At 39.6% G+C, this 25,166-nt stretch overlaps 1 protein-coding gene and 1 long non-coding RNA gene across 17 annotated transcripts in view; one reads left to right on the top strand and one right to left on the bottom strand.

The window, feature by feature from the left end:
- MSI2 (musashi RNA binding protein 2) overlaps positions 1 to 25,166 on the bottom strand; it is a 388,040-nt gene that overhangs the window by 39,705 nt on the left and 323,169 nt on the right. For 5 of the 16 annotated variants that reach the window (XM_030536748.1, XM_030536745.1, XM_030536742.1 and 2 more), the window contains exons 11-12: positions 21,990 to 22,037; positions 6,413 to 6,475 (exon numbers count right to left, since the gene is read on the bottom strand). In XM_030536748.1, coding sequence (XP_030392608.1) covers positions 6,413 to 6,475; positions 21,990 to 22,037 — 111 coding nt within the window. Of the gene's footprint in view, positions 1 to 6,355; positions 6,476 to 7,714; positions 7,739 to 19,974; positions 20,823 to 21,989; positions 22,038 to 25,166 lie in introns of those variants that run through there. The other 11 variants (XM_030536749.1, XM_030536747.1, XM_030536743.1 and 8 more) reach the window with 6 other exon arrangements.
- Positions 1,837 to 23,561, top strand: LOC115636536. The gene is made up of 2 exons (XR_003996990.1): positions 1,837 to 1,993; positions 23,494 to 23,561. It is a non-coding gene; the product is annotated as an uncharacterized LOC115636536 (long non-coding RNA).

Below are 25,166 nucleotides of genomic sequence, written 5' to 3' on the forward strand. Positions count from 1 at the left end.
CAGCATGTTGATCTAGATTTCCCTCATTCCACACACACAGACCAACTGTTGTCCCACATTTTATTACTATAATTTGCTAACACAATCAGTGCTTAATGACAGGACTAAATATTTTAGTGCCCCTTATTTAAGTGTAAGACATGGATTTCTACACCCTCTGCAATTTGCCGCTCAGCTAATTTTTAGATACATTCCTCATTTCATCACGTCTTTCACATTAAACAGTGGGTCTTCGCATCTCTGCAATAGATTGAAATCTAAGGGGTAAATTATTTCCCGCTCTCCCTTTGATGCATAAATGTTGCAACTCTTCACTAACAATAAGGGAAATTTTATGCACCATGCATCTAGCGGACAGTCTAGATGTCTACAGGATTGTGATTGTGTCAGCTACAACCAAGAAGTTATTTGGCTAATTTACTTGCTCTATCAGAGGTAAGGAGCAGATACAAATTCTTAATTGCATCTTGAAAGCACATTCAAGATACTTTTGCTGAGATAAGTGTCCTGGAGACTACACTGAACATACTAGGCAGACTATGAACGTGCTCAAAAGTAACATTTAGGCCACAGGAAGAGCTCCTAACTCTATTGGAGGGAAGGTATGGGGAGTATGAGCACTGTAAAGGAACTTTTCTACTCCCAGCAGGATATTTTCCGACAAACAACAAACTAAAATGGAAAAAAAAGTGTAATTCAGGACTTGAATTACCAGCTGTTAAATCTAGTCACTGCTGCTTCATTTTGAAAACAGTTTAAAAAGTTAAGGGCATAAAACTGGGTGCAAAAAGCAAAGACATTTGTTGGCTCAATGGCAAAGATGATGAACTTGTCTCTTACTCCTAATGCTGGTATTTATGAAATGTTAAATCTTAATTTAAAAATATTCCCTTAAGCCGAGCGACATGGCAATGAATACAAACCATGACTAGCACAGAGTCTGTTGCATAACAAGATTTGAGGTTTATGATCTAAAAACAATTCCCTTGTGTCTCAGGAGAGTCTGCCAGGAAGCTGTTTTACATACATTATATTATTTAGCTATCCTATGTGGTGGTTTCCATTTTGTACAAACGGTTTAAGACCTCCAAAGAATGATTCTATGGGCTAATGCAGACAGTTGAGGGATTAATGAGGAAATCATGATTACAAATGATTTAAAACAAAATCTTAATTTTCTAATACAAACTAAAATAACAGAACACACTGTATTTATAGTCAAAGATCTAATTCCCAGGATTTTTAATTTGAAAAATAAGGTAAATTTACTATCAACATAAGAGTATGTGTGAGTTCTTGTGGTAGAAAAGGATGTAGCTTAGCTACAGCCATGTTCAATTTATAAATTCAGATAATGGGGTTTAACAAATACAGTACTATGGATCCAAGCCTTTTGGAGTACACTGGTTTCTTGATAGCCCTACTCTTCCAGTCAAAGCAATGCTATGCTTTTGACTGACACACTATTTCAAGTTGATGATACCTATAATATCAACTCAACAATGCATGTTCTACAACTACATCTACTGCTACCAGTACGACTACTACAGTGCATGCATTTAATTCAGTCCCACAGATACATACACTCTAAGAACAGGCAAGGGGAGATGTGAAATGTTTTACGGTACGACAAGTGTTTTGTTTTTTTTTTAAGTAAGGGAAATTAATAAAAACATAAAAAGAAAAAGTGTACAAAAAAAAGGAGACATTTCTCAAGAGTTGATATGAGTTGTTTCTTGAACTGTTTCATCTGAACAAGCAAAAAACATGCAACCAGCTGCTACTAACAAGAAGCTGGACACTGAGAGAGGATTAAGAGGTGTGGACAAACCTTCCCGCTGAGCGCGCTCAGAAGAGTGTTTGAGAGGAGGTGTGCACGTCCGAGTGTAAGAGAGGCCGGAAAGAATGCCTCAGAGACACCCTCTCTCACAGCAGCCCCAACCAAGCAAGAGAGAAAACAACAAAAACATAACTGCTCACACTCACCATCAAGGTCAGTAGCTCACGTTACTAGATTTGTTATAGCTGGCAAGTATAAAGTACAGTAAGGGGTTGTTGGGGGCTCAGGGATCAAAGGCAGCATTTGCAGTTGGAGACTGGCAAGGTGTTAGGCGTGGGGGGAGGGAAGGAAAGAGGTATATAGCCTTAACTCCAGACCACAAGAGAGTCCTGAGCCTTTGCTGTTTCATACCTCTTGTCATCATTGATACTGGGCAGAGTGGGTGTAAAATGTTGCCCTTCTGATTTGCTAATGTTTTTGCCCCCACTTTCAATGACTGCACAAGGTGTCAAGCAGTGAAGAATCAGGCCCGTCATATTATTATTTTATTCTCCACTCATCAGGAGGAATAGTTAATGCTAACAAGCTGGGGAGCACAAAAAGACTATTGGGGGGGGGCGGACCCAACAACTTTCTGCCAAATTTTATTTCGTGTTCCATTTTTTTCTTCCAAATTAATTCCTACCCTCCCAAGTGTAAGATAAAAATGTTTTCCCTCTCTGTTTTCCGTTTTTTAAACAGCACTTACAAGACAAAAAGGATTATGTTCAAAATATGCCAGATGAAATTAAAAGAAATGTGACTGATAGTGAAATTGTCTAGGAGGAGTTTGCAGCATTCAGACTTTCAAGCTTGCTAATTTTACATGGCCCAGGTCCCAATTCATTAAAAAAAAATACAAGGAGGGATGAGTTTATCAAAGCCAACTAGAGGATTTAGGCACACAGCTCCCACGGAAGTGAATGGAAACTGTATGGCTAAATCTAAAATTTCACCCATTGCAGTTTAGAAAAATTTCACCCATTGCTTCTACATGGGGGTGTTGGTTAGGTGCATGATTTATAAAGGGAAGCACCAAAGCATAAACCTCCCAGTCTGGGAGAAGAGTTTAGCAAGTGAGAATTTATGAATGATGCTGAACACAAGGACAGGGAAATGTCCCTTTCTACTGATCACAGGAGTTACTGTTGCAATTGGTGCCTGATCTTATTCCATCTAATAATAGTAATTGGTGGTTGTATGCCCACAAGCAGAAATATAACAAAACAAAAAAATAAAGAGGGACAGAAGGAAACAGAAGCTCACAATGTGCAGAATCACAAAAATGATTCCTGACCAAAATAGGCTCATGACATTAACACAGCCAACATGCACGTTAACTGCACCCCAGGCTGAAAAAATCTAGGCATATTCTTTTGATGATTATTAAGCAAACATGCAAATTTTCCACAGTACACGTAAGAACAGCATCTTAGGTTACACAGCGGTCATCAATGCCTGGACAACAGGATGATGAGGCTTCAGAAATGCACTAGACAAAGTCTTGCCTGGAAGTGTGCATGCATTTTGAGTTCTGAACAGGTCTTAGTTTGCTTATGGTCCATATTTTTGAAAGAGCTCAACTCCCTAAATAAAGTGGCCAGGCTTTTACTGGGAATGCCGGGAGCTGCTGAACAGCAAACACTTCTGAAAATCCTGCCACTCTGTTTAGGTGTCTGAATGGGAGCTGTTGGTGCGGAGATCTTCGCAAAAATCTGGCACTAGAAATGTTCCAAGATTCATGTCCAAAAAGGCAGCTATATAAAAAACGCATTGAAGTGAACATGAAAGTTCTCGGAGTGCACTTAAGCTCTGATCCCGCAAACATTTATGCATTTACATAGCTTTATTACTGTAAAGAACCCCCTTGAAATCAATGAAACTACTCATGAGAGTAAAGTTAAGCACATGCTTAAGTGTTTGCAGGATCAGGGCCTGAATATTCAAATTAATTGGCACAAGTGGAAAGTGGAGCTCTGGTTTATCCACAGAAAAGCTATAGCAGGGGCAGCACAAATAGAACGCCCCAGTAAGGTGCTGTGGAATAGCGTGTGTGTGTGTGGGGGGGTGTTTCTGTTGCCCATTCGTTCTCTAGTCACTTTACTCAGACTGACAACAAACGGAAGCCAATGAGTGCCAGTCGTGCTGCATTCTGCATTTTTAATAATAAAAGCATATGAGGAGATTGTGCACAAATGCAAAAACATTTTTCTTGTAATGAATCGGGCCCATACACTCTAAGATGAGATTTATCATACTCCATTGCTCCTGAATACAATTCACTACCATTGCTGTATGAAAGTGACAAGCCCAAGATGCCCTGTTCAACAATTCTCTTTAGATGGAAATGACTGCAAATAAAACATCATCGTTCCATAGAACACATTTCACTACAAATGTAAACAGCCTCTAGTTTAAGAAGTCTGACGATCTCTTTCTTCCTCCTTGAGATTATGGGTGAGGTTGGTGAGTTTTGTTGGTTTGTTTTGGGGCACGTATACAATTTTGAGACTTGAAAGGCATTTCCAAACTCCATACTGCTCTTTAAACTTGCCAGGAAGGGTGGTGTTAATTTAGGGTTAGATTTAGTTTCGTATTGCATGTTCAAATAAAAATAATAATAATAATAAAAAAAAACACACTAAAAAACCCCAAATGATTTCAGGCACAGAATTGATTGATGCTCAGCTCCATTGTAAAGGGAACCAAAAGCACTCTGATTAAAAAATAATAATAATGGAAGCAACGTTAATCTAGCCAAACCCTCTGCGCCTTGCTAAGGGGCAACTCACCAGGTCTGTTAGTGCTTAAAACCTGAAGGGCAAAACACGAGGAAGAGACAGTGACAATTAAGTCAATTTTCCTCAATTAATATGTGAAATAAATTTTTCTTCTCTTTAAAGAAGGGGGAGGGAGAAAGAAAGAGAAGGAAAAATATTCCCACAGCTGTCTGGCAAGTCACCGCTTAGGCTTTCTCCACATGCCACAAAATAAAACTGGTAGAGATGATCCTTTGTAGCCCCGCAAGCAGTGCCAGTTTGCATGGAACGGAGTTCTCCTGACATCTTACTTTGGACTCCACAGAATTAGGGTCTCACTCAATGCATATTTGGGTGTTAGTGCTCAATAGCCTTTTTTAAGAGCCTAGCTAGCCAGCGTAGAAGTTCCATACAGGTCACTGAAAACCTCTACTCTAGGATCAAATCATGAGTAAGCTGGAAACATTCTTTACTGTGTGTCTTACGTGTACAATGCTGAGCAAAACCGCACTGAAGCGGCTGGGGAGTTGAATGCTAGGTAACAAGAACGTTTTCTCAAATCTCCCTCCCTCCCTCCCTAGATGTCCATTCATCATTAGCAAGAACAAATGGTAAGATGAATGCACAGGATGATACATAAATGTTAAATGTACATGTGACAGCAGGTAAATCTACTGAGAAGGCATCGCTATACCCTTTGTTCTTGCGTAGGGTTTATTGTTTTGAGTCACCACTGTACAATCCAGACACAGGATAGTATGCAGACACAGAACAGGGTGTGCTGGTAAGTTAACAGCCCACTCATGACTGTACTGAACATTTAATTACTTAAGCAAAGCGCTAATTCACATGTTTCCCTACATTGAAATTCTAGGGTAATAACTGTAATTGGTAACTATTTATTTATTTCCCTTAAGGGGGGAAAAATAAGCGTTTGGAGGGACAGAGAGAAAAGCTTTAACATTTCTCGTGAAGCTTAGGCTGCAGTTTGCAGTAGGTAACAAGAGCAGTAGTCTGAGAAACAAAAACTAAGCTTTAAATGGCAGGCAAATTAAAAACGATACTTTGGAAACCAACAATACAATTCACATGCTTTCAGCAGGGCCACTTAGAGTTGGCTCCAGGTAACGTTTATTGATTGCCTGTACTTCAGGCAGCATTTACATCTGTACCACCCCAATCAGAGTTCAAAGGAAAGCAGATCTTGAGTGCACATATGAACATTTTAGGATCTCTTCTAATATACTATAGCAGATATGATGCTTTTGTCTCCAGATTAACAGGAAGCTCTGGTCTAGTAAATCACCATCCTGGTAACCAGCTAGTTCCAGGGGAAAGAATACTGTTTTGTTAGGAGGTGAGGCCAAGCAAGTTATTTTTAAAAATAAATCCATAGGACAACTTGCCATGATGTCTTACTGGTGGCAGTCGTTCAAGCCACAAATCTGGGTGGTGTGGTTTGATCTCGCAGCCACTGGAGCATTAACTGCAGAGAGCAAATGCTGCATTGTTAACCCAGTGCAAACGTCACATGAGAAATGAAAACTTTTTTTTTGTCCTTTATGATCTTCAATTTAAAATAAATAAATGAACAATACCAACGTGCGCCCCCCTCCCCAGGTTTGACAGTTCTTATGTAAACCTCCTGTAAGGTCCTCCAGGTCTCGTGGCCTCTACTTGTAGTGTGAGTTTTTTTCAGGTCCCCAGGATAAGTGTGAGGAAAATCAGAGTAATGATGGACAGCTGCAGCCACATAGAATACCGACAGAGCTTTTACCTTCCCCTGCATTCTGAGGGTATGCCATGTAGCCGCCTCTTCCACCGGCCCCCCTACCTGATCCTCTTGCTGCTGCCACCGCTGCTGCTGCGACTGGTCCATAGGCCGCTGCCGGAAAACCTAGCCACGGAAAGAAGGAGAAGGGTAAAGGGAAAAATCCAATGAACAGCAGGTGTAACCAAACCAAAAAAAAAAAGTGGGGGAGAGGGGGCAAAATACTGTAGTACTTTTGGGGGCAACTACAGTCAATTATGGTCCTATTTTTAAAAGGGGTTGGTGATTTTGGGATCTGACTTGAGGAACCTTAAAAGAGCCTGATTTACTGACAGAGCTGAGCCTCTGAAAATCAGGTCCCTTTATGGTGTGCCTACCTGGGCATGCAAAATGGAAGCACCTGTGGCCTTCTTTTGAAAATCCTGCCCTAAATCCTCTGCAGTGAATTTCAATAGCTGCATGCTCTGATGATGCCTTTTTATCCTGTGCACAGGTCTTCTGAGCCACTGCGAGTTTTAAAGGCAAGATACTGGAGTGAATTAACTCACAGAGACAGCTTGTAGGATGTGGTTTATATCTGCTTGCTTTCAAACTGTTAGGGCTCAGATCAGTTTGCAAAACAATAAGGATACGTTGATTTTATTCTTTGCTTATTTGCAAGAGGAAAGCAATATGCTGATTTATAGACAAGAGAGTAATCAGAATTACAGGAGGGTCCTTGTTTCAAGATCACAGGTTTGCTGGGATAAAGGAAAAATGTTTCACTCGGATGCATTAAAAAAAAATCTTTCTAAAGCAAAACAGCAGCATATCAAGGAATTTCAGGTACCATGTCCTGATGCAGGGGGACTGTGAAACTGCAGAAAAATGAGCTGCCACTAGCAACGTTTTGGTTCCTACTTTAATTAATTTTAAAAAGTCTGCCAGAGACACTGGATTCATTTATTTATTTATTTTAAAGTAAGCAAAGACAGGGGAAAAGGTGATCAACAAAAACACCAGATGCCCTTGCTGCAAAGGACAGCAAGCGGCTCTGAAGGATTCCTGGTCTTTGCAGAAGTCCAGCTGCTCATATTAGTTTTGATGACCCAGGACAGGGCAAACTTGTTGGGGAACACAGCTTCTGTGCCACACTGAACAGACACAGAAAAACAACAGAGACTTGAAAGAAGCAGAAGAGAGCAGAACAAACTAGAGAGAGAGAGACAGAGAGAGAAAGAGTTCCAGATAAATCAGCAAACTACAAGCCCACTAACTCTAGTGCTATCATCCCAGCTACATGTAACCAGGGAAAAAACTGAACAAAGAACAGCTAGGCTAGAGTGACTCTAAGCTACTTTAAAACATCAATTAAAAAAGACATACTTGCATTTAAATACGGTAATAGGGCTGTTGGGGGGGAAAAAAGTCTATGTAAATATATGTACAGCTACCTCAGACTATTGTCTGCGCCCGTTCCCAACATACAGAACATGTGCACAAACACAGCAAATCAAGTTATTATTCAACACTGACACTAGCCTGTTTGCTCTTATTATGATGCTGAAATGTTACAAACACAGAAGAGTGAGACACCCAGCAGGATTTATTTGGGGGGTGATAGGATCAAAAGCCTAAGTCTCCTCCACTCCTCTAACCCAGATTGAGGCCTGGTTTAATGTAGATTGACATAGCTATGTAAAATTCAGCCCCCATCCCCCTCAGTGAACCCTGCATAGATGCAGCTAAGTCAACCAAAGAATGCTTCTGTCAACCTAGCTACCGCTGCCCAGGCAGGTGGACTAACTCTAGATGGGAAACCCCTATACGGTGCCATTGTTTTGCTGCGGTAGTAAAAATGGGCCCTCAGGTACAGGCAGAAGCCTCAGTATCCTGCCAGTCTGTACTTTCCTCTTAGCCAGACTCACTGTTACAAAATGGAATTCACTCTCCTAGGGGGAAAACTGCTGGCAGGTCAGAGGCAAGGCTCTGGAACCATATTCTCTTCCCTTAGAAACAAGCCCAAACCCAAACCCTGATCCAGACTTGGACCAATCAGTCAATCAGCAAAATTCCCTAGTGCCTGATGGAATACATAGCTTCAAACAGTTGGGGGAGAAGGTGTCCCCATTCTCTCAAAGAAATCCCCTTCTCTGTTCTCTGTCTAAGAGGATGCACAGCCAACCCACCTGCCCAGAAAACAGCATCCTTCACGTGCCCAAATCCCATTCAGGACAGGTCCATAGAGAATGTTAAAAGTTACAGGCAACCTGTCAACTGCAGGCATTGTGGGCTCCCTAAGCCACCCCTAAGGTAGATGAGACATGGATTTTCCATATTATAATATGCCTCTGCCTCCTTCCAGTGTGTGCCCCAGACAGCCAAATCTCCTTCAAAGACAGCATAAGAAATAGAGCCGGCAAGTATATTTCTCTTGCTCAAGTGCCAGGGACTCCCAGTATTTATGTCAAATGAAGGGCAAAAAAATCATTACCATGCAAAAGAAGAATGAAATAATGGAGACAGAGAAGGAAACCAACTGAAAGACCCTGAACAAAAGATGCATTATTCTACTCCAGAGTGTGCTTTGGACAGGTGTGTGAAAAATTAGCTCACAGAAAGGAATTCGTTATCCCAAATCTCAGAGAAAAGCCTCTGAATGACACTGAGTTCCAAACAACTGAAATATAATCTGATCCACTCAAGGGCTCTTAGGGAAATTCAGCCCCTGCGTGTGGATGAGAGTGTTTGGGGCAGGGTGAGAGCACGGTTAGCAGTGTGTGGGAGGGGGGAAGGGTTGTGAGGAGAAGGGAGGACTGATTAATAACCAGGATTCGGAAAACATGGTTACCGATTCTGACTCAGAGAGACTAACTCCCTCAGCCCACAAGCCTTTAATCAATGCTGCCTACTGAAAATCGATTTGCCAGGCTTCACATTAACATGATTAATACTTGCACACTGCATTGAGGCTGTAATAATAATAATAATTATAGTTATTTACACAGATCTCAAAGTGAGCTTTAAAAAGGTGAGTAAATAGCACTATCGCCATTTTACAGATAGGGTACTCTGAGGTATGGAGAAGCTAAGTGACTTGCTGAAAGCCATACAGAGTCAGTGGCAGAGCTGGGAATAGAATCCAGGTCTCCTGGATCCCAGTCTCATCAGCAAAGCATTATGACTCCCTCAGCATTATGTAAGGGGGTGTCCCCTCACTGCTGTACTTTATAAACCTCTAAAGTGACCACTCCTGAGTAGTATCAGAGGGGTAGCCGTGTTAGTCTGGATCTGTAAACATGCATCTGACGAAGTGAGTATTCACCCATAAAAGCTTATGCTCCAATACTTCTGTTAGTCTATAAGGTGCCTCAGGACTCTTTGTCGCGCTCCTGAGTAAGACTTTACAGAACATCACTTGTATTGACAGAATTATCAACACTCCCATCCTAGGTATCATACGATATTTCTCTTGCACTTATATTCATTGTGCCCAGGTGATCTAGTGCCACAGGTACTCACACATGGGAGGTAAGGCATGACCCACCCAGCACCATACTACTGAACTACTGCTCATTGCTGTGACTCATTCGTGGACAGGCAGGTATATGCAACACCCCTGCCTCTCCACCTGCATCTTCATGCATCCAATAGAAATGTTTTTTTACACAAATCAGATAAATACTTCGGAAAAAATATTTCTCTACATTATAGCAGTTTAGTAATTTCCCCTGAATCCTGGGGTTTAAAACAGCATGGGCCATAGTGTCCCAAAGGGATATGCCATTCTTCATGTCCAAAGTGCTGTTCCTCGTAGAAGGCTAAAATCTGGCTACAGAGAGAGACCACCTATAGCTCCGCAACTTATGATGATCAGTGGCGATCTAGACATGGATGGAGTCATGGGAAAAACTCCCAGGGGCCCAAAGCAGGGTACTATCAGTGGAAAGTACTGGGTTATGGAACTCCAGCTGTCCTACATGCCTGTAGCATGAAGTGTAAGACCCACCTCTTTCCACAGGTGAAGGCAATGAGCAGCAGCTGTAGGCTGTTCCAGCAGCCCAGCATCTCAGCTGGGACATGGGAACACCAGGCACTGGCAGCCTTAGTAACCTGACACCTGCTGCCATTCCGGTGAGGAGAGAGGGGACAGCACAGAGAGAGGAAAGAGAACAGGGCAACCGCAGTCAAAGCTGGTGGAGGGAGGAACCCCATGACCAAAATCTGCGAAGAAAAACAAAGCCTGAGCTGAGTGGGGAGGAGGGGTCCACCTGGAGCCAGCTGGCATCTGAAAGGGCTTGAACAATGAAAAGGTCAGCTCCAAGCAACCGCATTCTACAACAGCCCCCTGGAACCAAAGCAGTTTGAAGTCAACGGGAGTCCTTCCATTGACTTCAATGGACTTTGGATGTGATCCATGCTGAAGGCCACACCGCATCGGAGAAGGGGAAACAGCACCAGCCCTTCTTGCTCCGAGTAGCCACTGTTATCTAGAGCCATCACAATGCCAACTGAAACATCAAAAAAGAGGCGGGAAGAGCTCAAGCTATTCATCGTATTTGTACCCTTCCTGCAGAAACAATTCCTGTCCTCCTTTGTGTATCCTTTGCTTATAATTGCCTAGAGAAAACAAGACGCCTAAGCTGTTCAAAAGGCCTAAAGTGGATTTAGGCATTCCAATTAGCAGATATTTTACAATAAATGTTTTGAAAGGGGCTCAAATGCTGTCCAAGAAAGCCCTGAGGATTCAGATCAATTTCATGCTGCCTTATTACTCAGAAAGAGCTAACATGAATATTTGGAGTTCAATTTTTCACAGATAAATTTTTCTGCTTCCCGCATCACTAGTTTCATTTTAAATACTGAAACACCTCATGTGGGAGAACAAGGACACATCTGTTTTTAACTACGATGCCCTAAGGTCACAATTTTAGTGAGTGGCTGTCTACATGCAATGTTTTCTCCAACACACAAATAAGTCTGGGGAGAAATCAAGTGGGTGACACACAACCAAAGCAGGGGATGCTGAATTTAAAGAGTCAGTGCAAAACCCTGACATGAAGCACAGAATTAGCCTCATCCAACGTTCTCAAACAGCCATACACTTGGTGAGTTGGATACAGCTGGGATTCATAGGAACTTTGGGAGAAGAGATGGAAAGAGCAATGCTGTATATGCAAGTCCTGATATACCACATAAGCCCACCTTAAGGGTTATGTGGGCCTTACGTGGTGCCCTTGCTCTCTGCTATGGGAGCATTTAATCCATCATGTGTGTTTGGCTCCATTGTGCACCCTGACTGTAACAAACTGATCTTCTCATAGTTAGAGGAAGGAAAAACTTTTCCCCGTTTCCCCAGCGCTTCCCAACAGGAAGTGAATCAAGACTTTAGTTATAACCAAACTGAGAAAGGGGAGATATAAGTGTTTTGTTTACTGTTTTCCGAGTGTTTGGGCTGCACTTGGGTCAGCTTTTCTTCACAACCACGGAGACTAGAAATTTCCTTTATTTAAAATGAAAGGTGAGAGTCTCACATAATTACTTGGGTTTCAGGAAAAAAGACAAATATCACAAGACTTTTGATAAAATCATGAGAGTTGGCAACACTGAGGATACATTAAACATGCCCACAGAATTACGCCTAGCACACAAATATGTATTTCAGACTCTAAACTCTTTTGAGGCAGGGACTGTGATTTCCTGTATGCACAGTACCTACTCCAATGGGGATTGAGCCCTCTAGGTGTTATTACAATTTAAATGTTAAAGAATAATGTATGGACAGGTAGGCAGCATTCATACATACATACACTGGACTCTGTGAAAATTCATTCATTTCCAAACTGGGATTTCCAAAAGGGACTGTAGATTTTTTTTTTTGGGGGGGGGGGGGTGGGAGGGGAGGAGATAGCACCAATTCTCAATGTATTCCCCTTCGCCATTTAAAACACTTGAATTTATACCAAAAACTCTTTCCTGCTTCTTAGAATATACTGTTTTAAACATTAGTTAGTCAGGAAAAGTAGAGACCATGTTCACTTGATCTTAAAAAAAAAAAAAGTGTGAAATCTAGAATTCAAAATTGTCTGTAGGTTGAATAGGAAAGAAGGTGGAGGGGGAGAACTGATATCCTCTTTTCAAACAATGTTAGCAGTAGCTTTGATCAGCACAGAAAAGCTTTAAAAGGCTCACAGCTGTCATTCCAAATGGATTCTTTCTTGCATTATTCTTTTCATTAGCCAGTTATCCTTTTTGTAGGACCTTTAGGTTTAATTTTGAAAGTATCTGACTCAAAACCATGCAGCATCCCAGTATGAAACTTCTTTGGGGATATTCCATGTAATTGTCATATTTAGTTGGGTGCATGTGCAGAGGAAGGCGATGTCAAATAGACACTACCCCCTACATATACAACCCTAACTTTTCTACTATCTTTCTCTCAATTCCCCCTTAAAAAACTCACATCTAAGTTTAACAAAAACACCCAACATACGGTGTTTAGAGAGAGAAAAAAACCCAGAGAAATCAAAATTTATACAAAGGTGATGAAAGATCTGGATTCTACCAAAGCGTTCACAGCAAAATATTTTATGTTAATTAGTTTGCTTGGGTTGGAATGAAGATTCCACCCAAAGTTCTAAAACTCTGTAAAAGTCAGACATAGAATCATCTCTAAATTATGTCTAAGCAAATCTTACAGTATCTTGAAGGTAAAACCAATATACTTCTTAAAGAAATGGGGCAGCCCAGTCTTTAAAATTCCAAACAGAGGTGAACAAACAAGAAGTTACAAAGCGGGCCTTCAGGGAAGTGGAAAATTCTTTTCCTGAGCTTCTGATCAATTCTATTAACATTTTTAACATCTACAAGTCTGCTCAGATTTCTTTATTGTGACTGCCACATTAAGTGTTTCTCTTTGTCTTAAAATGCTGCCTTATATCAAGCTTATTAAAATCTGTTTCACCAGGTCAGGAAATTAGTGAACTTCAGATAAAGCACATCATGCATAATGGGAACCTCATTAAACAGCCCATCATGTTGTTCAAGGAACAGTCAGTCCCCCACTACGTAAAATTTATGTATGGCATATGGCAGGATTTTGTAGAATTCTCATCATCAGACACCAGTAATGGAGTTCACACAGTGTGTGTGTGGTTGCAGATGGGTGTTATTATGAACAATATTTCTCCTCTGGAACTTGGACAAAAATGATAAAACCCAAATACACTTAATTTAAAATTTGGCACTTCCGCTTTATGTCCTCTAAACGATTCATTTTTCAGCTGCTTACGGCTCCTGGGTGATGGCTTTTAAAATGGGAATGATGCACTTTTGTCCAGTAATTACTTTATGCATCAGTGAGACAAAGCTGCCTATTTGTCTGCAAATTATTGCTGTGTCTTCTCAAGTGTAATAACCCCTTGCAATTATTTCACCATACGGAACTGGCAAACTTCTCAAAGGCAAATGGTTTGTTCTAAGAAAAATATTTATTTTTTTAAAGAAACCTAAAGCTTGTAGCTATTTTTTTTTCATTCTATTTTTACAATGTTCACAGCCTACAGCAGTTTAATGGACACCCCACAGATTTCTGTCACGTGGCCACCAACTGCCTTGTTAATCCATATGTGGTCCATAGATACTACATTTCCCAGCATGCAGTGCTTTACCTTGATCTATAATTTGGAGACCTCTAATAGTAATTAGTGAAACAGACAGAATTATAGCCTTCAACACAGTCAATGTAGGTGAAAGGGACTTTAAACTAAATCATGTTCTAAGAGGAACTAACTCCATTCAGTACTAAGCTGATGTGTTGGATGGAAACATTTCTCATTTTACACCTAGATGCCAGGCATTATCATGCATTTTTAACAAACATAATTGATTCATGAAACTATCATTGTAGGGGGAGGTCAACGCATTCAGGCTTGCCATTATAGCATGCAAGTTCTAAATTCTGGCCACCTGTTGTTGACTGAACAAGGAAGGGGTTGAAGGGAAGAGTATTAAAGCATATATTTCAAGACCAGCCAAGTGGCACCAGTGCTTCAGACTTCATTTCAGTTGCTTCAAAAAGACAAGCTTCTCAGTTTAAACATTTAACTTATAAAAAAAAATTCTCCAACTATATGTATATGTGCTATGAAGGGGAAGATCTGCAATATTAGCTCCAGTATAAATCTCTTGAATTTAGCAAAGGCCTAAGAAGAGCCAATGTCTGGAAGCTGATGTTAGACAAAAAATCAAATTAAAAATAAAATGCATTTTAACAGAGGACAATTAACCATTTGACCAGATTACCAAGAGATGGTAAAATCTCCATCACCTGAAGGCCGTAAATCGAGATCAGATGCCCTTCTAAAAGATAAGCTGTAGTTCAGCCACACATTATTGGGTTCAACAGAGTTCACTTACATAGCACGAAAGAATAAATTCTCTTCATGGCAGGAATCGCAGGGTGAAATGGTGGGGCCTGTGCTATACAGGAGGTCAGGTTAGACAGGCCTAGCGCTTGGTCTTTATACCTTTATAGTGCCAGTGAGTGGTCTGCATATTATTATAAGTCCTGGAAAAGGTTTCCTGGGCGGTAACGTAAAATGTAACTGATCAATTTAAAATCAAATTACTTGAACTGATTGAAAAAATTGTAATTTCAAAATTGTCCAATGCAATAAATAAATAAATACATAAATAAGGGGCAGGATCTATGCTTATTACATTAGGTTACATTTTAAATCTGTATTTTAATATTTATATGAGCATATGCATGCTATTCAGTCTAGTAAAACTAACTCTAGAGGGGTAGGGTTTAGGCTGTCATCAGAGTCAGCATTATTTGATTACATTGCTCTTTCTATGATTTCTGCTATACATGAGGGTTTTCTTTATGCCTCTTTGTTCTCTGAATAATTATCTCCATAACATTTTCCATTTGCTCTAGCTGAGGCCTCTTAGGAGCAGAAGTTACTATCTAAGAACTCTCTCCGCTATTGCACTGAAGTTGTGAAACCCAGAGAGTCCAGTTCACATTCAAACAACATAGCTACAGTACGAAATAGATAGGCTAGTTTTTCCCCTCCACCTGGGACTGCTCATTTTCAGGGCAATGAGCCTGTCTCACTCTGATAGCAATCTCAACACCTGGGTCATGGATCGATGGAACAGTCAGAACCTAACCAAGGAGATAGATTCCTTGAGGAAAGACAAGATTCCTTGAGGACAGACAACCCCGGGGAGGTCTGATCTCATGGAATGTTTTAACAGCCCGCACAAACTCAGTGATGTTGAGAGGTTCGTTACTGTTTTGGGAAGTTTTCTGTCAAGTGGCTTTTAAGGCACTCATATATAAAACATTTGTAAAGTTTGAAACTTTATCAAGACATGACATTTGAGGAAACCTTCACAAGCTCTTATGTGGGAGGTTCAGGAAACCGCATGGAAGCTATTATGTTGGCAAAGGGTCCTACCAGAAACTTCCAGGGGCTGGAAACTTTGCAAGTGCTCAGTGTTGGCCTAACTCTGTTGCCACTGAAATAATGGGAGTTTTACCACTGACCTCAGTGGGAGCAAAGTTGGACCAACACCAATTGCTTCTGAAAATCCCATCCTAAATTTATTGGCCACGGTAATATTTTTTTAGATCAGATCATTCCTCTTGCCTGTACAAGTGAAAATGAGATTCTTCTGAGCTAAAACATCCCAAGAATGCAAAGGGGCTTCTGCTGGGAGTCAGAGGACTGCACCTTTCTGAACGACTGGCTGTTTCTGGTTCTTTTTTAACCTGTTGTAAGAATTCTATGCTCCTTATCCTGCACCGATCACCATGTTATCTAGTAGTGCATTAAGAGGAACGACTAGCAACTGTCTTGTGGTGCTTTCCATCTGTCTGTCTTTTTCTCCACAGAGAGACTATTAGGTGGATGTGTGTGCATGTGTATACTACATAATTTGCATTTACGAATGCCAGGCCGAATGGGAAGAGCTTACTACCACAAGGCTATCCAGAAATAGACTATTCCAAACAGATCCTAGTATGATTAAGGAAAGTACTACTTACAGCATTTATACTGGGGTTAAAATCTAGGTAAAATTATTTTCCTGTGACAAAAAACCTCAAACTCAATCTGCCAAGTGAGCAGAATTTAATGGGATATTTCATGGTTAGGGGTTTATGTGCACTGAAATATTAATTTTTTACTTTATTACCTACTTTTTAAAGGGTTCTCTGCTCACGGGAAGCACATGTATCCTGAATGCACGCACTTCAGCCTCTCATCCTAGGTGAAAGACATGCAAACTTTCAAATTAATTTGGAGGGGTGGGGGGAACGGGGAGAGGGCGGGGAGTCCAGTCTGCCATTTGCTTTCACTGATGGAAATTAAAACTGAAAGGTTTGAAGAATGATAATTAAGCTCACTCTGGTAGATTTAATAAGTTCTTTGTAAACCATTTTACGCTATGCAGATGCCACCTGCATTTTTTAGGTGAACAAAGGCATGCAGTGCTGGAAGGATTAGACCAGCATTTAAGCAGTGTGGGAAGGGCTAAAAGGAAGAGTGAGAAACAGCTCTAACTTTGTTTTGCATTTCTTACCATAACAAGTTTAAACAATTTACTGCACAGCTTCTAATGGGACTTAAGTGTTTATCCAACTACAATACCTTGAACCACAGAATGCCAAGGACAGGTTTACTTTAAAAAAAAAAAATTAAGATCAGTCATTAAATTATCACACTGTGACAAGCTTTGTTACTGTTTCCAACATGGCTCAACTACTGGGGACCTGACTAAAGCCCCCTCTGTACAACACTGTCAGGATAAAGGGGCCAGTGTGAATATAATTTACTCCCACTTTAAAGCACCCTTACGCTGCCAGAGAAGTGTAGAGCGGCCTTGTGTAAATGAGAATCTTCGTCCTGGGGCTGTAAAATGCCATGTATCTCTCTAGCACTAATGCATTTAGGACCAGATCAGTGGAACTACGCTGACTTGCACCAGCTGAGATGTGCTACACTAATGGACGATCTGGCCCTCAGAGTTGAACAACTTTTACTCTCAGAAACTAAGTATGGTGCTGCCCTCCCCTTCTTTTACAAGTACATTATCTAGCTATACTATCTAGCTACAACTAAATGTTTATTTTGTGCCATGCATTCAGACTACAGATATATTTCTCTCTCTTCAATCACATGCTGGTCCCCACCGTGGATTTCTTGTGAGGAGCACACAACAGAGTGAGGGGTGAAGAGTTGTCAGGGGGGAAATGAATCTTGCAGGTTTTTGGCATATTCTTTTTCACATCATAGGCTGGTAATATTTTAACTATTTCTCCACCCTCCTCCTTCCTCTCTGAAATTCTCAAACAGAGACTTAAATATACCATTATTACAAAAATTACCCCATTCCTGACATCCCAACTCTCCTCCTCCCCATCCCCAAATCCACAGTGTAACCATTTATCTTATCTGTAAAGCATACAGGGTAGTTACGGTTAGATTAACATTGCTTTTCTATACCAGTTACTCACAGACTAAGTAGGCTTCAAGGTAACGTGGTTTTGAGTAGCTGCCACAGAATAAACTAAACTAAGGCTTTCAGATTTAAAATAATATTTTTAAAAATACTGTTAATAATGGAAAACCTAAAAGTTATCTTAGCTGGTCCGCTATTTGGGGGCAGGGACTGGTCTTTTTGCTCTGTGGTAGTACAGAGCCTAGCACAATGGGATCCTGGTACATGATTGGGCCTCCTAGGCACTACTGCAATATAAATAATAAGTAAATACATTTTTCTTTTCTCTGAAACGTTCATCTAAATATTTGTTCCCCTCCATCTAAACACTTCACTGTGCTTAAAAGAATTAATTCAAAACCCCAAGAAATAATTCCAACAGCCAAAGGTCAGGTAACCCTGCAATAATAAACCACCAAGACTATGATGGAGGAAAATATAATTCTGATAAAGAAACACATTTCAATTTCAAACTTCCAAGGAGGAGTGACAGGTATTGATCTGCAAAGAGCTCTGCACAGGGCAACTCTTGCGCTCCCACCTAGGGTATTCTGTTTTTAAATGATGACAGGGCTGTTCTTTATTTTCTTTTAATATTTAAATGCGTTTCACTCCAAAAACAGATTTCTCCCCATTAGTGCACAACAGTTCACAAACAGTGTATGGATCTGATCCTCATCCCACTGCTATCAGTGGCACGAAGTCCACTGAAGTTAGTGGTGCAGAATCAGACTTTATAAGAATAATGCAGCTGTAACATGTACACTATATAAATGTGTCTTTTTTTTTTATTATTTCTGCTGTAAACATATCTAATATGCAATATTCACTCCGTGAGTTCTTCAAACACTGGGTCACACACTTCAGATGATGATCTTTTTATTCTTTTATTAAATTGTCATTGGTACTGGTTATTTGGTATGTCCAAACCAAAATACGAAACTGCAAGCTAAGAGAGCAGCAACACAGCTTGTCCATTGTAAACCATTTATTATTGTTTTTTTCTACCTCGGTTGCTTACAGGAAAAAAAAGTAATTAAAAAAAAACACAGATGAACTATTTACAAAATGAGAAAATTGACAATAGCCGAAATGTTTGCAAATCATGCACACTAGGAAAAGTTCACAAAAGCAAAGCAATTCATAGCAAAACAAAAACAAAATAATAAAAAAGCCATACAGATTTAAAAAAAGCAGAAGAATAAAAAGGAAAACTAACCAATTATTACATCAAGCATCTTTAATGAAAAGAACAGCATAGCTGTGTATGTAGAGCCTTGGACACTGACATTTTAAACAAGTGGATTAACAAACATTAAAATGCATTACAGTTCTACTGTAAGCATGCAATTTACTTCTCACAAACTTATAAAATTGATAGAAGCACTTTTTTTTTTAATAAAAAGGAGAATTTAAATGCAACGTGTGCTTTCAACCACACAGCTCAGAACTTAGTTCTGTTAGAAACAAAGCCAATAATGGGAAAGCGTATAAAAATAGGTGAAGAGATACTTCATAGATTTGTGCAGAGGTTAAAGGTTAAGAGGTGCAATACAGCTCATGCTGGCAGCTCAGTTCCTGCTGCTCTTGCTAGAACTTTAATTCTGCCAATGGTTGCAAGTGAAGCATGGAAGTAGAAGTTACTACAGCATCTGACCTTCGGAAAGCATAGCCTAATCCAAGATAGGGAACTGCCTAGGAGCTTTGAAGGTGGTGGGTTGTTTTTTGTTTGTGTGTTTGTTTGTTTTTGTTCTTTTTGTATGTGTGGAAGAATGGGATAATTTAATGTTTGTTTTGGAGGTGGGGTGGTGGGGTGTTTGGTAGCCTCTAATCATCCACAGTTTACGTTGATGAGCACTTTTCAAGGTAAAAACAATGAGGAGTCCGGTAGCACCTTAAAGAGTAACAGATTTATTTGGGCATAAGCTTTCATGGGTAAAAAACCTCACTTCTTCAGATGCATGGAGTGAAAGTTACAGCTGCAGGCATTATACAATGACACATGAAGAGAAGGGAGTTACCTCACAAGTGGAGAACCAGTGCTGACAGGGCCAATTCAATCAGGGTGGATGTAGTCCACTCCCAATAACAGATGAGGAGGTGTCAATTCCAGGAGAGGCAAAGCTGCTTTTGTAATAAGCCAGCTCCCAGTCCCTATTCAAGCCCAAATTAATGGTGTTAAATTTGCAAATGAATTTTAGTTTAGTTGTTTCGGCTACCCCGATACCCGACACTTTCAAGGTGACATCACTATACTCAAACTTTTCTGTTTTGAAAACAGAACTCTCAGTTATTAGAATTTCAACTACTGAAAGATTGTACAAACAAAAAAGTAATAATCATGCAATTGCCAACTGTACAGATTAAATTTTCACAGATACACGATCAGAATACTTTGAATAATTAGATTCATTCCCCTGACTTGCCCAATAATCTCAGCTATATGTTACCAGCCCTCCTGCATGATAATTATGACTTTTACTGATATTAAATATGCTGTATATCAAAAAGCATCAACATTTCAGTTTGGGGGCTTTTTATAGGACTTGATCATAATTTCCATTTCCCTAATAAATTATTTCTACAAAGTTTGTGAGAAGTCATGCCTTTATAACGTCAACTAACACCCGCCTCCATTCTCTTTGTGAGTTACATTCCATGTGGGCATTAAAAACTCATATAAAGCAGAGGAAACAAAAATAAGAAAAAGCAAACTCAAGCAGTGAGGATATGGAGCCTTTAAAAATAATAATAGTAATAATAATAATAATAATTAATAATAAAAAAATAAGTCCAGTCAATCAAACCAGCCAGTAAGAGCAGCATTTTTTCAGTGGACATTGATATTAAACATGGACCACCCAGGCTGTCTCTGTCTGTCTCTTTCTCTCATTAGCACTGTAGTAAACCCCGATTAATTTGTTATGCATCTTTAAGAACTAGTTGATAAAAATTATGTCTTGTGAAATCGGCAAATAGTCTGCAAAGTGAAATAAGAACAGAAATTAATAGATTAAACTGAAAAGATAAGTCCCAGAAATTTAAAAAAAAAATGAAACAGAATAGGGAGTGATTATAATAATAATAATAATAATTTTAAAATGATTATGTACTAAGCTATTAAAGCCTAAGAGGAAAAAAAAAACCTTGATGAGAGAAGATAGACCAGTTGCCAAAGTGTTTTACATTCCTGCCGCTTTTCAAGCTAAGGGCTGTCACCTACTTTGATAGAAGTATAACACAGGAGATCTATACAGGAGGCATCATTCAAACAGACAAATAGTCATAGAGCAAAGAGCCTTCTTTCCAAATTACCAAAACAAAAATGCAGACAGGTAGATCATGACATTCGTAGCATTGTTTCGCTTTGACAACAGTAAATATCACATTACAACACAATATTGACTGGCATTTTAAAAAAATAAAAGAAAAAGAAAATGGGTGGTTTAACCTGAAAAGGCAATTGGAATAAAGGGAGCTGATATTAAAATAAATGCAATCGTAATACAGTTCTTTGAAATGGTAACTGTTAATAGCACAGTTTTGCAATACTTTATTTTTATAATATGAGGAACACTATAATTTCCTTTAAATTAGCTGACTTATTATAGCACAGACATCAGAAGGGTACTATATAAAGGATCTGTGACACATCTGTACTCTAATAAGAAGCAACGTCAGGACTGCTCCATAACAAACCATTTAAAGTAGCATTCTGACATAAGAGACAATGAAGGGAAAGTGTATGTGCTCATCTCAAGGCATTTAGCTACAACAAACTCATTCTTTCATTCAGCCTTGCCATGAGATCTGCTGGTAGAATGACCCAAGAGAAGATGCAGCCAAACTGAAATTGTGGGGGGTCTTCTTTTTTGTGAAATCCCACAGAGTACACTGTTTTTACTTCAATACTCTGGTGATAGGTAGCAGTCTAAAACCCTAAGATATTGCAAACTGTAGTGTTTGGGGACAAGCCTTCAAGGAAAAGAAAAGAAAAATAAATATCAGAGTATTTTGTAGAAATGACCCGAACAGTTCCTCTTTAATCACAATAATGCAATGTTTTGGGTGTGTAGGTAGTTTTTATTTTTATTTTTTTCAAGGGTATACATGCCCATATTTTGCTCTGCAAAGTTTGCATGCTCACCTGTTTCCATGCTCAGAACCCCACCTCCATGCACGCAAAGGGGCGCTTCTGCATGTGCAAAAACATGCATGAGAAAATATTATGAATGCAATTTAGGCACCTTGGAAAACTTGGCCTATGCTCTTGAATACTCTAGTATTTTTTAATCAGTGTACCGATTTCTTATGTTTTATTAAAAGCTTCCTTTTCTCTGCTAGTTCGTAACAGCCTGTACCGTTCAAAACCTTGATTTCTGCTAAAGCAGGGAGAAGGGTCATTTTCAAAAAATATACCCTGAAAAAAAATGGCTTCCAGTCTCAGGTTTGTAGAGAGGATGCGAAAGGAAAATGCAGAGAACAACAAAAGCAGCTTAGGTACATTAAGACAAATCGATAAAGTAGCATTAATTTAATCAACATTTATATGAAAGATGTGACAAATATAGGTTAGGATGCAATAGTCTCTGAACTCTGCATATAAAACCCTCTCTAAGTTCTGGTGACACTGATAACATATTGAGCTTCGCACTCCTACCTACAGCATTTGCTCACCAGAACATCTTTCCCCTTTCCCTTACCAAGGAACTGCAGTTTTAGATACAGAACAACTGTGTGCACATCATTCATTGCCGTCTCTGTGTGGTAGCAAATAGTAGGATGCAGAATTGATACAAGTATTTGGCATTACTGAGGGCATGATACTGCACTCCTTGAGCACCTAAATCTCCCAACAATTCCAACAGGTGTCCTAGGTGCAAGATATGGCCCCAAGGACTGGTTTGAAGCTGTGGCATTTAAAGTGGTAGCGTCTAGTGAAATTGTGAATCAGTTCTCCTGGGTCTTATTGTGCTGAACACCACACAAAAGAAAAGACAACAATGTAGGAGTTTTTGTCCTTTCAATGCATCCTTGTACAAGAGCTGGGATACCACGTCCATGCTTGCCCTCCTTTACACAGATGCTAGCAAAAAGGCAGGAGCAAAGGCCAGAGCTGGCTCCAAAAATTCAGAACATGCTGTCCCCTTAAGTAGTACTGAAAATATTGTGCTCAACTCTGGGAACTGCCACTGGCACCACCTTTTAGCATCAGCTGTGCCATAAGGGCACAACTGCACCTTTAAATTCTGTGCCTCAGTTTGCCAACTTATAAAAGAGGTCTGACATTCCAATATTCAATATTGCATATGGGATAACATTCCAGAAAGTGCCGTGAAGATTAATATTTATAAGATGCTTTGAAATCCTTAAATGTGCTACACAAGAGTCAAGTATTTTTAGAGCTTCATTAAAAAATGGAGTAAGTGTTTTTAAAAGAAAACCAATGTACTTTAAAAAATTTGTTTGTGGGGAATAATGACACAGTTTCTTATAAAGTGCAAGTCTAAGCAAAAGCTAGAGGACCCTAAATAAAAACACATATAATGATAGTTAGAGTCAAACGATATCTTTACAATTAGTTGGTAGTCCTGTCAATTTTATTCAGTTTATTAAAACCATTTTTCATTATCTGTCTTTTCTTCATATAGCTCCAGCTGATTCAAGAAGTCATGAGAACCTGAAAATCAAGTCCTGAGACAATGTGCAAATGCACTTTAAAAAAAAAAAAACTCTCACCACCTTATATTCAAATGCTTTTAGCTCAAAACAGGTGTTGAAATGAACTTGTATGCATTTTTGTGCCATATCTGGATGGCTTTAATATTATGAAAAGTACTGTGAAACGACATATATACCATACAGCTGAGCAGCCAAACCTATTTTGTGAAGAGGGCTGACAACATTTTTAATTATGGCCTGTCAGCCAGTGCTATTTCCCTTGATACAGCAGCTCTCCCAATGGTGTCAATAGGAGGTTTGTACAAATAACAGCAGCAGAATATGACCCTTTTAAAACCATCATAAAAGTGATGCAGGGCACCTTTAGGAAAATTCCTACTACTGCCCTTTGTTTATTTGCCCATTTGTGTGTGCTTTTACCAAATTTGCATGCACAACAGCAGTAACTCAATGTGCAAATTATGCCCACCACTGAACATTGCTGTTGTTTGTAAACACAGACCTCAGCGTGATATCATTGTACTTCAGCGTTAGAACTCCATTGCAACAGGAGCAGCTGCCATCACACTGAACTATTTCAAACTAAGACAGCAATACACTGGGTCATGTTATGTTTACAAGCACAAGAGGTAGGAATGGAATATTTGTTTTTTTAATCCTATAAATCCACATTCATCATGGGGGCTGGATATACAGTATATGTCAAATGGGCTGGGTGATTAACACCCCTGCTATATGATTTTTTTAATGTACAGTAGAGCGATAAGAGTACAGTACGTGGCTTAAAGGAACACCTATAAAACAAGGTGCTGGAGAAGTTTCTGAAGGCTCTTCTGAGATGGCATTTTCCCTTTCATGTTGCATTCTTAAAAGATCCCCCACACTGTAATGACTCTTCTCTGGTGAGGAGAAGTGAACACTATACCTGCAGTTAGCCATAGGAGATCACTATACAGCAACATCAGCCTCAGCACCCTTTTTACCCATCTGGATCAAAAATTAACAAGAGCCAAAAGAGGGAGCTGAACTTTCTGACTCTGAAGCTCTCCCAGCCCCAGCTGGCCTGGGACGTGAGGAATGAAGGCTGGTCCTGAACTCTGATTCCTTCTGTGTTTCTTACCAGAAGAGCAAGTGTATACAAAATGGTCAAAGAAGGTCAATTTTTAGACTTAATGTCTTTGACAAAGGGGTTTTTTTGGTTAGTTTTCTTAAATGGATATTCTCAAAAGCACTTCTACACTTACAGAAACCAGAGTTTCAACATTTGTAAAATGTCAAAATAATCAACAACAACAAAAAACAACACTTCCCTTTATGGAAAACTCCAACAGAAACCACTATGGTTCCAAAGGAACTAGATAGTGTTATGTGGAAATTACTTCGTCTTGTAGAATTTAATAAACAATTTTAACCCTTTCTATAAAATATTTAAACCAATCTGTAGAATTTTAAAGGAGGGTTGTATTCCTGCTACAGAATTCCAAAGGTAGGTTCAGACATTACATAAAAAGGTTATAGTTCTGTTATATTCTAGAGAATTGCTCCATAACGATCTTGTTTTCTTCTTTGGTTAAAAACCCTATCCTTTACCTGTAGCATTTTCATTGAAGAGACAGTTAAACTTGGTTTCTTAATACTCCAT

This window comes from Gopherus evgoodei, chromosome 17, assembly GCF_007399415.2.
Source record: "Gopherus evgoodei ecotype Sinaloan lineage chromosome 17, rGopEvg1_v1.p, whole genome shotgun sequence".
NCBI lineage: Eukaryota > Metazoa > Chordata > Testudines > Testudinidae > Gopherus > Gopherus evgoodei.